This window comes from Myotis nattereri, assembly GCF_964212035.1.
Source record: "Myotis nattereri genome assembly, chromosome: 21".
NCBI lineage: Eukaryota > Metazoa > Chordata > Mammalia > Chiroptera > Vespertilionidae > Myotis > Myotis nattereri.
Genome location: NC_138097.1, coordinates 4,028,198 through 4,041,346, shown reverse-complemented (window position 1 = coordinate 4,041,346; position 13,149 = coordinate 4,028,198). Strand labels below are relative to the sequence as shown.

The following is a 13,149-nucleotide window of genomic DNA, read 5'->3' as shown; positions in this document are numbered from 1 at the left end:
CTGACTGTTTTTCTCTTGCTGCTTTTAAGATTCTCTCTTTGTCTTTTGCCCTTGGCATTTAATGATGATGTATCTTGGTGTGGTCCTCTTTGGATTCCTTTTGTTTGGGGTTCTCTGTGCATCCTGGACTTGTAAGTCTATTTCTTTCACCAGGTAGGGAAGTTTTCTGTCATTATTTCTTCAAATAGGTTTTCAATATCTTGCTCTCTCTCTTCTTCTGGCACCCCAAAAATTCGGATGGGGGTCTCACTAAATTTATTGGCGGTTTCTCGAAAATTCTTGAAAAACCTTATAACCTTGGTTTTGAACTCTATATCCAGTCATTTGCTTTTCTCCATTTCTGTCATTTGTGACCTGTTTCTTTGTCTCCGCATTTTTTATGCTTCCCTGTGTTGATAGAGTGGCTTTCTGTGTTAGATGTCCTCTAGGGCCTAGTGGCTCAGCCTCCCCAGTTACCTGAGGTGTGTACCCCTTGGTGGGCTTTGTGCACAGTCTTGTTGTAATTAAGCCTTGATTGTTATAGGTATCACTGGGAGGAATTGACCTCCAGGCCAATTGGCTGTGAGAATCAGCTGTGTCTGCAGTGGGAGAACTTCTGTGCTGAAGACACACTTATGGGACAAGACTTGCTTCAGTGGGGCTTTGGTGCTCACTGAGTCTGCCCCCTGAGTGTGTCCCTTATGGATCTGAGGAGTTGTAATCTGGATGGTCCCACTCTGACCACTGGGTATACTGACTCTTGAATCTCTAAGGAGGTGCTAATTTAGCCTATGCCTGAGGCTACCCAGCAGGAGCTACAAAGAGATCTGTAGATTCCCCTTCCTTGTATGGGGTTTGGAGGTGCCCAGATGAGGTCCAGTTGTGAAGCAATGCAAGCTGCTGTGGGGCCTTGGGCCTTCTCTTGGAAGTTCTGGGTCTGTCTGGCCCAGCTGCAGTTTGTTAGGTACTTCTCAGATTGCAAAGGGCCAGGGCATTCATATGCAAAAGCCTCTTCCACAGCTTGGGTGGGGCGGGGTCTTAGAGAATCAACAGGGCAAAGCAAACAGCTATGGCTGATCCTCAGCCCTGCCCTAAGAGGCCCCGCTTCTCAGTGTCCCGTTAATTGCTGCAAGCACCTCTGAGAGAGAGCCGCCCTCGAGTTCCAAGTTCTGCCCGCTGCCAGATAGTCCAGTTTTGTCCTGTATGAGTCTGGTCCCCAGAGACTTCCTGGAACTGGAGTTCAGAGCAGTCGGGGGCTTGTGACTCCCGATTCAAAAAGACTGCCACATCCTCCGTTGCCAGCCCTTGCCGCGAGCACCTCCATACCTCTGCACTTTACTTTTGCACCTCCTCTGAGTCTCAGTGTGCTTTTCTCTTTCCTTCTAGTTGTAGAATTTCCACTCAGCCAGCCTTCCTGTAGCTCTGGATGATGTCCGTTTTGTCTTTTACTTGTATTTTTGAAGTTGTTCTGGGAGGCAGCAATTTCCGGTGTTTACCTATACCGCCATCTTGGTTTCTCTCTACTGTTTACATTTTTTCGACTTTGTGGTGGTTTTAATTTGAGGTTTGGTGCCTCTATTATTTGTGAGGTCAGTTTTCACCCTGAAGAGGAGGCCTTTGTTGTGCTTGTAATATATATATATAATTCTCTGTTCACAGTATGTATTATGTAAGTTTCAGCAATGTTTAGAGCTCCAAAGAGGCCATGTACCATGATGTATGAAATTTCATAGGTTGTTGTCATTTGTTGTGAAACTCTGAGGTGGAATTAGTATTGGGACAGAAATACCGCTTTCATAGTCATGGGAGAGAGTGCAGTTAACTAAGATGAAAAGTGTCTCTTCTGGCCATAAATTCAAAATTATTCCAGGGCCTAAGCTTGTATGATCATTTAGGACATTCTGAGGACCTCCATACCTATTTCCTGCAGCTGAAGTCACTGGCAGACAAAATAATATAATGGGGTTATGGATTCCCCTGACCCCTGTAGGGTGTTCATGTCAAGGCTGTTGCTCAACAGGCAAGAACTAAAAGTTAGAGAAAGGATAATCCTATAATCAGTTCCAAGATATCTCAGCATTCCTGTTGATTCCGATGGCAACAGTCTTCACTGCTTGCCAATATTTGCTGCCATTGAGGATAGGCTGTTTCTCCCAGGAAATAAGCACTGATATGCAAAAAAAAAGGGACACATTTATAATGTGTATTATTTGGTGAGCCTTGACCTAGAGAAAAAGCTGTGAAACTGTTACATGTGAAACTCACCTGTAACTCATACACAGTTGTAAGTACTGAAAATACAGATTATTCTTTTTTAAAAACATTTTAGAAAAGACTTTTATTCATTTTTTTAAGATGGGAGGTGGAAGGAAGGGGAAGGTAGAGGTAAACATTGATCTGTTGCCTCCTGCACACCCCCTACTGGGGATCCATTTGGTAATATGCACTGACCTCTAGTCAAACCAGAGACCTTTCAGTGAATGGGATGACACCTATCTAACTGAGGACACTGCCTAAGGAAGAGTTTTATCTTTGTATTATCATTTATTATTTTCCATACCAATGACTTTAAACCTACTTTTGCCGCATCCTGTATTTTCCTCCATCCATTTTATAATCTGTCTTTCTGCCTTTCATGGGCCTCCGGGCTATCATTGATTTTCCTTCCTTTATAATGGAATAGTTCATGTTGTTCACAATTTTTTAAAAATCTTTATTGTTAAGATTATTACAGTTGTTACTCTTTTTTCCCCCCATAGCTCTCCTCCACCCAGTTCCCACCCCACCCTCTGCCCTTACCCCCCACTGTCCTCATTAATAGGTGTACGATTTTTTCCAGTCTCTTCCTGCACCCCCACACCCCATCCCCCCCAAGAATTGTCAGTCCACTCCCTTTCCATCCCCCTGGTTCTATTATATTCACCAGTTTACTTTGCTCATCAGATTTTTTATTCACTTGATTTTTAGATTCACTTGTTGATAGATATGTATTGTCTGTTCATAATTTTTTTCTTTACCTTTTTCTTCTTCCTCTTCTTAAAGAACACCTTTCACCATTTCATATAATGCTGGTTTGGTGGTGATGAACTCCTTTAGCTTTCTCTTATCTGTGAAGCTCTTTATCTGACCTTCAATTCTGAATGATAGCTTTGCTGGATAAAGTAATCTTGGTTGTAGGTTCTTGCTATTCATCACTTTGAATATTTCTTGCCACTCTCTTCTGGCCTGCATAATTTCTGTTGAGAAATCAGCTGACAGTAGTTTGGGTACTCCCTTGTAGGTAATTGACTGTCTTTTTCTTGCTGCTTTTAAGATTCTCTCTTTGTCTTTTGCTCTTGGCATTTTAATGATGATGTGTCTTGGTGTGGTCCTCTTTGGATTCCTTTTGTTTGGGGTTCTCTGTGCATCCTGGACTTGTAAGTCTATTTCTTTCACCAGGTAGGGAAGTTTTCTGTCATTATTTCTTCAAATAGGTTTTCAATATCTTGCTCTCTCTCTTCTTCTGGCACCCCAAAAATTCGGATGTTGGTACACTTGAAGTTGTCCCAGAGGCTCCTTACACTATCTTCATATTTTTGGATTCTTTTTTCTTTTCTGGTTGGGTATTTTTTGCTTCTTCGTATTTCAAATCTTTGACTTGATTCTTGGTATCCTCTTGTTTGCTGTTGGATCTCTGTATATTATTCTTTATTTCAGTCAGTGTATGCTTAATTTGTAGTTGGTCTTTTTTCATATCCTCCAGGGTCTCACTAAATTTATTGGCAGTTTCTAGAAAATTCTTGAAAAATCTTATAGCCGTGGTTTTGAACTCTATATCCAGTTGTTTGCTTTCCTCCATTTCTGTCATTTGTGACCTGTTTCTTTGTCTCTGCATTTTTTATGCTTCCCTGTCATGTGTGTTTCCTTTCACATCCTCCATGGATCAGGGTTCGGGATCTGAAAAGAGGAGCCGCACACAAATGAGAGAGAAATGACATGAGATAATTTTGAAATATTGGAGGACCAGGCGGGCAAGTCCAGAAGGACTTCCACTGATGCTCAGGCCACTCCAATCTTTTATTGAGCTGGAGTAACCCTTAGGTAAGGAGATTTCAATGACACACAGATTAGCTCATCAGCAGACAATTTCCAGAAATAGGCAGAATATCTAATCAACAAGGATTTACATAAGTATCTAAGGAATTAAGTGAACTAAGGTGGGGTTGATGCTTCAGCTACCATTATCTAGATTAACTGGGTGGTATCTAGATAAACTGGGTGGTGCACAGCCCTGACCTTTGCTAGGGCTTCAAAGGTTACTAACTTTTGGGGGTCTCTTCTATGCTCAGCTAGTGAAGACAATAAATAGTCTCCGGTATCTCCCCTATTTTTTTCCTTAAAAAATCAAGTATCTGTAGACCAGAAATATAAGAACATGTCCAAATTTCAATGTCCAACAGTTCTGAGTCCAAGTTTCAATGTTTGACAGTTCATGTGTACATGCCAGCAATGAAATGCTGGTTCTGGATGGTGGCTAAATGGTGGTAATGCAGGTCCTGTCCTCTCTGGTTTGTTCCTGGGCATCCTGACTGCTTGCATGGCAAGGCGTCTTCACCATCTCCACCTCTGAACTGTCTCTCCTGTCGTTGTGGCTGGAGCAATTTGATCAGTTTCTCTCTGGGATCCATTGTTGCAGGATTCCACATGGTCTTGGAGCTGTTCTCTGAAAGTATACCAACATATTCTTGACCAAAGGTTAATAAAGGAAACCTTACTTTGGGTCTTTAAAATGATCTTCCCCTGGCTTTCCCTGGCATCATGTGTGTTTTTCTGCATGTCTCGCTGTTAGCATTATAAATGAAAAATTTTATCTAAATGTAATTTAGTTACAGGATCTAGCTCCTTACATGGCATTTTTCCACCTTATTTTTCCACTATCCCCCCTTTTTTGATTTAATTATTAGGATGATTTTTGGAAAATTTATAATGCAGTCTAGAAAACTTTAAATGTTAATTTTTTGCACAAAAGTATGACTGCTTTAGGTTCATAGCATGTTAAGCAATTTTACCACGAAATGAAAATTTTGGTTAATACTTCTTGAATAATTACTTATTTCAAATTAGCCGAATTTAATTAATTTGAAAACTTGACAACTCAACTATTTTACTGTCAAATTTAATACTCTAACAATAATCTTAATTTACACTGTAAATATTAATGGAAAGGATTATTTTGCATCCTTGAGAAGGCCTGGAGCATTCTTCTTGTTAGGCTAGATTTAGATATAGGGTCTGTTAGCCAAGCCTCCGTTTATCTGGATACTGATCTCAGCTGGACCAAGTCTCTTATTATCCGGGTCCAAATCTCAGCTGGGCATGGGAAGCGAGAAGCAGCCATGGGGACAGGAGACACTCCTCAGAAGGGGCAAGTGTTCAAGCCTTTGCACAATTGGGGGGGGGGGGTGAGGATCTGTGACCCACTTCCTTTGACCCCCAAGTTCTGCCCTGAGGCCTCTCTGCGACTGTGCCTGTCTTAGGTCGTTCCTCCTGAGGAATCTTACCCGTCATTGACTAACCAGCCATCCTCTGGGGCCAACCAGGGTGATGTGATGTTCAGTTCTGTCTCCTTGTTAGCCTATGCCCCTGTGGCACGCCCAGCAACTGCCTTTGGATCCCCTCGCCTGCTGGTGGGGCCCCGGCATTGATCATGGGGAACCCAGGTTTCTTCTCCAGAGAGAGCCCAGCTTACGCCATTGGGCAACAGACAGATCCATGGTACCAGCCACCATGACCTCAGTATGAACAGAGAACTCAGGCAACAGCTGTAGGCAATTGGATTGTGAGAAGAGGGAATCCTCTTGGCAAAAAGGTCAAGAGAGGTCAATACCAAATGCTTAAGTGCCTTCCCAGGGGGCCTTCCACACAGTGGAAGGGAATAAATCCTTTCATGTCCTTATTAAATTGCTGCCAAACATTCAAAGAATTAGTTTTTAAGTTTGTTTGGGGTAAATGCACAATATACTGTTGTAAAGCATCAAAAATTATTAATGAAACTTGTAGAATAATACCATGTAAGAATATTCTTTGCTCTAGGTCATGACAATTCAATTTTTAAACTGGCTGTCTCAAGGTTTGGAATTAGAAACCTAGTTTGCAAAAAAGAAAAGCAATTTACAGAAGCAGAGACAGCATGCTATCCAAATTACAGTTTTGGGTAAACACATTATCTAGAGTCCTTGGGTGACCAGGGTTAAACTTAGGCACTTTATCTAAATTACAGTTTTGGGTCTCCAAAACACTGAGTTGACATGTTAACTGGAGCCCTCTGACCTTGGGATAGCTGTGCTGTCCTTCCCAGGTAAAGGAAAAATGTGCCTTCTAAGACCAATATGAAACTTATAGTTTTTACCTGAAATAATGGTTACCATACTTCACTTTACTGTGCCCCAGGTGGTCTCTGGGCTGTTGATTGTCCTGCTTGTCCTCCTCCTCCTCCTCATCTTCAGTGGACTGCTTGGAGTCGTTGCTCTCTGTGGCTGAGGTAGTTAATTGTTTGCAGCTGCATGGTATGGCTCCAGGCACAAGGTCCTCAGTCTGGCTAGATCCCTGATGCAGTTTAATATTTCTAGCAGGAATCCATACGGGTTTGGAAAAATTCTCTGGGAATATACAAGCGTACCCTCTGCCAAAGGTTAATAATGGGTCAGGTCCCTTCCATAAACCAGATTCGGGATCCTTCCATTTAACTAGACCATTTTCTTTTGTTTTATTCTGACACCAATGTAGCTCCATAGGTGTCTTTCCATCAGCATCACAAGTGAAAATATTTAAAGTAATTAAGGCTTGGTGCAGCCTACCAGCAGGTGATTTCTCCATCATCCCTCCTTTTTGTTTTTCAAGTTGGGATTTCAGCCATTGGTGCTGTCACTCAATAATGGCCTGTCCTTGGGAATTATATGGTATTCCTGTAATATGCTGAATTTTCCACTTTTTACAAAATTCCTGGAATTGACAGCTTGTATAAGCAGGTCCATTATTGGTTTTAATAATCTTTGGAATTCCCTTGATGGCAAAAGCAGCTAGGCAATGATTAATAACCTGTTTTGCCATTTCTCCTGTAGATGCAGTAGCCCATAGGACTTTTGAAAAGATATCTTCAGAGACATGTAATGCCCCAAGACGTCCAAAAGGAGTATAATGTGTTACATCCATTTGCCAGATATAGTGCCTTAACAAACCTCTAGCATTGACTCCTGTGTTAGGCCCTTGAGTTAGATGTAACATGCAAGTGGGACATTCCTTGATAATCTGTTTTGCTTTCTGTTGAGAGAATGAAAATTGTTTGGACAACATTTTAGCAGGCTGTTGTAAAAGCTGATGAGATTCTGAGGCCTCTTTTAATAAAGCAACCAATTGATCAGCATGTGCATTTCCCTTAGTTAATGGGCCAGGTAATATGCTGTGAGCTCTGATATGAGTGATATAAAAAGGGTATTGTCTTTTCTGCACAATCTGCTGAACCTTTTTAAACAGTAAGAATAAATTTTGGTCACTAAGCCATTTCAATTGGGCAGTTTCAATTCTACTTACTAGGCTCAAAGCATAAGAGGAATCAGAAATTATATTAATAGGCTGCTGGAAATCTTGCATTGCAGCCTTAATAGCTTCTAACTCAATTCTTTGCACAGACGTATGACTGGTCAGTATGACACCATCAGAATTTATAGTATGATAGGCAGCTTTCCCATTAGATGACCCATCAGTAAAAACAGTTAAAGATCCAGGAATTGGTTCCTGCCTAGTATTTTTTTTGGTATTATGATGGAGGATTTCTATAAAAATTGTAGTAGTTTATCTTTTAATAAGTGACAGCTAAGTTCCCCTGAATATCCACTTAGTCCAATTTGGCAATTTAAGTCAGTTTGAAATAACATTTATTCTTTTAACTTTACTTGTCCTAAGTTATGGACAGTAAATGACATTAATTAAATTTCTGGTATTATGCCGAAACCGCTTTGGCTCAGTGGATAGAGCGTCGGCCTGTGGACTGAAAGGTCCCAGGTTCGATTCCGGTCAAGGGCATGTACCTGGATTGCGGTCACATCCCCAGTAGGAGGTGTGCAGGAGGCAGCTGATCGATGTTTCTCTCTCATCGATGTTTCTAACTTTCTATCTCTCTCCCTTCCTCTCTGTGAAAAATCAATAAAAATATATTTAAAAAAAAAAATTTCTGGTATTAGTCTTTGGGTAAATTTACATAAACTTTAAGGAAGCAAAACACAAATTATTTACTTTAGTTTATGAGGCCCAATATATTGATTTTTAATTATAGTTAGGCATCAGAAGAAAACCTCTTTTTTATCAGACCAATAAGCAACATATTTTGAATTTTAATTATTTCAGAACAAAACAAAAATTATTTTCTCAAAAATAAATTTCTACACTTTAGACATTTAGCTACCACAATTACACAATTTCTCCCAATTCAATCTGAACCTTAAACTTTTAACTGGCGAGTCAGATATTCAGCATTTCTCAATCAGTAACATTTTTAAGAATAAAGTTCAAAAATGCAAGACATAATCAACCAACAGATTCAATTCTGTCTTGTAGATTTTGTACAAGGCACACTCAGACCTCATTTGATTCAGTATTATGTCACTTCAAGATACCTAGGTATAAGTTTTTATCATTTGATTCAGTAAACTCCAAGGTCCCAAGTTTCCAGCGGCTCTGGAAAACCACGCTTGAGGCTGGCAAAGCAGGCCTGGCCCAGCCCTTGACTTTAAAACGACCATAATTTTTTCCTCTGGGGAAGGTCAAGAAGCAAGCTTATAGCTACATTGTTTCCTGCCAGTTTCTTGCCAGCGGGAAATTTCAAAATTGGCCACGAGATCGCAACCTGGGGGAGAGGGTGGAGTAGGGACTGTTTTTCCCTGGCAAAACAAGTTTGGCCTACCCTGGGCCAATCAGATGTAAATTGACTACATTCTTTAAGAATTTGCTACAGGCAGGAAGCAACTAGCCCCTTTCTCCATTAGAAAGGTTTGGCTAGCCTTTTTAATTAACTAAGGGCCAGTTTTTTACAGGGCTACTTAGATTTTTATAATTAATATATTTCAATAATTCTTGAGATTCAAATCCAATTATTATTTTAAGGCATTTACTTTAGCAATTTCTTGTAACAGAGACAATTTTACTGAATTTTCTTTTGGAGACTTGTTGCTAGAACAAGCCTGCATTTCTACCCTGGGTCAAATTCGCCATTTTTTTTTAGGAAAAAAATCAGTCTTGGGTTTTATTTTGTACATTTGTAAAGAGACTCCAGCTCAAAACTCTAAATGTCCAAAATCGGACCATACGTGCATTAGTTCCAAGCCAGTTTTTCTCTTTACACGTGAACAGAAATCCCAGATGCATTTTTAAATTTTGCAAAACTTTTCAATTACAAGAAGGAGATTTTAAATTAGAATACTTGGGAAGGGGGCATCCATATTGGATTGCCATGTGCTCCCTTCTTCCCTTCCCCACATCCTGCTTTGGGGGAAGTTTCAGCAAATGACTCAGATGGTGTATTTTCCCCAAAGTCATGCTTAATAGAAAAAGACATTTTAAATTTTTTCCTATTTCGCTTTCCGAAGCAATGGCTTTTTGCAAGGTGATTCCATTAACAGAGAATTAAACATTTCAGGATTAGGACATGGAGGTGGAGGGGGCCATGAAGGCCATTCCTCCAATTTTGCTTTTCTTTCTGCTCCTCTTTAGGAGCAGAGGATACAAGGGGAGGAGATCTATCCTCCTTGACCTCGCCTAAAGGCTCTAGCAAATGAAATACTGTTTTCCACAAGGGGAAACAATTTGGAAGCAAGTTTTATCCTGCTACAGATCTTTTTTCAAGTTCTGACTAACTTTTTTGGAAACTTTTAAGATCTAATGTACATTTTTCAAGAAAAACAAGGGTTATAACATGCAAAGACTATAAGAGATTACCTTCTAAAATTTTAACACTTAAAACATGCAAATCAAAAGTCTATAATAAAGTTTCTTACTTTTTTAAAGCCAAATCTACTTTTTAAAAACCAAATCTACTTTTTTAAAGCCAAATCCTGCCCCGTTAGCCTGGTTAAGAAAACATTCCCAGCATACTTAAAGACCCGGGCTTCTGAAGTTGATCCTGGTCATTGCATGTGGTGAATTTCCCTCACCTTTTTTTTGGTGAGTTTTCCACACCTTTTTGGAGAAAACTTCCTTTTTTCGCTCTAGCAAAACCTTCACTTCCAGATTACCACCTCGTTCGGGCACCAGATTTCGTGTGTGTTTCCTGCCACATCCTGCGTGGATCAGGGTTCGGGATCTGAAAAGAGGAGCCGCACACAAATGAGAGAGAAATGACATGAGATAATTTTGAAATACTGGGGGACCAGGCGGGCAAGTCCAGAAGGACTTCCACTGATGCTCAGGCCGCTCCAATCTTTTATTGAGCTGGAGTAACCCTTAGGTAAGGAGATTTCAATGACACACAGATTAGCTCATCAGCAGACAATTTCCAGAAATAGGCAGAATATCTAATCAACAATAATCAACAAGGATTTACATAAATATCTAAGGAATTAAGTGAACTAAGGTGGGGTTGATGCTTCAGCTACCATCATCTAGATTAACTGGGTGGTATCTAGATAAACTGGGTGGTGCACAGCACTGACCTTTTCTAGGGCTTCAAAGGTTACTAACTTTTGGGGGTCTCTTCTATGCTCAGCTAGTGAAGACAATAAATAGTCTCTGGAACTTCCCTGTGTTGGTAGAGTGGCTTCGTGTGCTAGGTGTCCTATAGGGCCCAGTGGCTCAGCCTCCCCAATTACCTGAGGTGGACACTCTTGGTGCACCCCTTTGTGGGCTTTGTGCACAGTCTTGTTAAGCCTTGATTGTTGTAGGTATCACTGGGGGGAATTGACCTTCAGGCCAATTGGCTGTGAGAATCAGCTGTGTCTGCAGTGGGAGAACTTCTGTGCTGAAGACACACTTATGGGACAAGACTTGCTTCAGTGGGGCTTTGGTGCTCACTGAGTCTGCCCCCTGAGTGTGTCCCTTATGGATCTGAGGAGTTGTAATCTGGATGGTCCCACTCTGACCACTGGGTACACTGGCTCTTGGATTTAAGGAGGTGCTAATTTAGCCTATGCCTGAGGCTACTTAGCAGGAGCTACAAAGAGATCTGCAGATTCCCCTTCCTTTTGTGGGGTTTGGAGGTGCCCAGATGAGGCCCAGCTGTGAACAATGCAAGCTGCTGTGGGGCCTTAGGCCTTCTCTTGGAAGTTCTGGGTCTGTCTGGCCCAGCTGCAGTTTGTTAGGTACTTCTCAGATTGCAAAGGGCCAGGGCATTCATATGCAAAAGCCTCTTCCACAGCTTGGGTGGGGCGGGGTCTCAGGGGATCAACAGGGTGGAGCAAACAGCTATGGCTGATCCTCAGCCCTGCCATAAGGGGCCCCGCTTCTCAGTGTTCCGGTAATTGCTGCAAGCACCTCTGAGAGAAAGCCGCCCGCAAGTTCCAAATTCTGCCCACTGCCAGACAGTCCAGTTTCTCCCCGTATGAGTCCTGGGTCCCCAGAGACTTCCTAGAACTGGAATTCAGAGCAGTCGGGAGTTTGTGATTTCCTCCTGATTCAAAAAGACAGCCACGTCCTCAAGTGCCAGCCCCTTGCCTCGTGCGCTCTCCAGCCTCCGTACCTCTGCACTTCCTCAGCTTTTCTGAGTCTCAGTGTGCTTTTCTCTTTCCTTCTAGTTGTAGAATTTCCACTCAGCCAGCCTTCCTGTAGTTCTGGATGATGTCTGCTTTGTCTTTTAGTTGTATTTTTTTTAAAATATATTTTATTGATTTTTTACAGAGAGGAAGGGTGAGAGATAGTTAGAAACATCGATGAGAGAGAAACATCGATCAGCTGCCTCCTGCACATCTCCCACTGGGGATGTGCCCGCAATCCAGGTACATGCCCTTGACCGGAATCGAACCTGGGACCTTTCAGTCCGCAGGCCGACGCTCTATTCACTGAGCCAAACCGGTTTCGGCTTTTAGTTGTATTTTTGAAGTTGTTGTGGGAGGCAGCAATTTTCAGTGTTTACCTATGCCGCCATCTTGTTTTCTCCCTGTTGTTCATAATTTTATAGGCACTATTTGATGTTTACTCATTAACAAGTACTGGTTTTCTCCATGCTACAGTTATTTTGAGATTCAATAGTTCAGCTTATTTGAATCCTTAATGATTTTTATTGCTGTGTATATTATAGCTAGTTTATCTATTGATCTGTCTATGATTTGGATTGTTTTCAAGTTTGGGGTATTATAAATAACTAGTGGCCCAGTGCATGAAATTAGTGCACAGGGGGTGTCCCTCAGCCTAGCCTGCACCCTCTCCAATCTGGGACCCCTCGGGGTATGTCCCACTGCTGGTTTAGGCCTAAACCAGCAGTGGGACATCTCTCTCACAATCCGGGACTGCTGGCTCATAACCCGCTCACCTGTCTGCCTGCCTGATTGTCCCTAACCACTCTGCCTGCTGGCCTGCTCACCCCCAACTGCCACCCCTGCCAGCCTGCTTGCCCCCAACTGCCCCCCTGTCAGCCTGCTCACCCACAACTGCCCCTCTCCACAGGCCTTATCACCCCCAAAGCCCCCCCCACCAGCCTGATCACCCTCAACTGCCATCCCATCGTGGCCTGATCACCACAACTGCCCTCCCCTCTTGGCCTCTAACTGCCTCTACCTCGGCCCCACTACCATCGCTTTGTCCAGAAGAACATCCGGAAGGTCTCCTGGAAGGTCTCCCAGTCTAATTATCATATTATCCTTTTATTAGTATAGATAGAGGCCTGGTACATGGGTGGGGGTTGGCTGGTTTGCCCTGAAGGGTGTCCTGTATCAGGGTTGGGGTTCCCTTGGAGGGCAGGGTGGCCTAAGAGATGAGCCTGTGGTGATTTGCAGGCCAGCCACGCCCCCATTGGGGTGGGAGTCCCCACTGGGGACGGTGCTTGCCTCGGCAAGGGACTGAGCAGTTTGCAGGCCAGCCACACCTCCACGGGGTGAGAGTCCCCACTGCGGGGCATTGCTAAACTAGGTGAAAGGGGCTGAGGGCTGTTTTCAGGCTGGCCACACCCCCTTCAGGTGGGGGTCCCTGCTGGGGTGTCTGGCCAGCCTC

General features: G+C 42.6%; 1 protein-coding gene across 1 annotated transcript in view; it reads left to right on the top strand.

Annotated features, from left to right (window-relative positions):
• The window catches only part of LOC308535797 (endophilin-A3-like), a gene marked incomplete at both ends in the record, with an annotated part of 62,537 nt that extends 49,863 nt beyond the window's left edge, over positions 1 to 12,674 (top strand). The window contains one exon of the mRNA XM_081114792.1: positions 12,607 to 12,674. Coding sequence (XP_080970918.1) covers positions 12,607 to 12,674 — 68 coding nt within the window. The remainder of the gene's footprint in view (positions 1 to 12,606) is intronic.
• Positions 12,675 to 13,149: the final 475 nt, after the last annotated feature.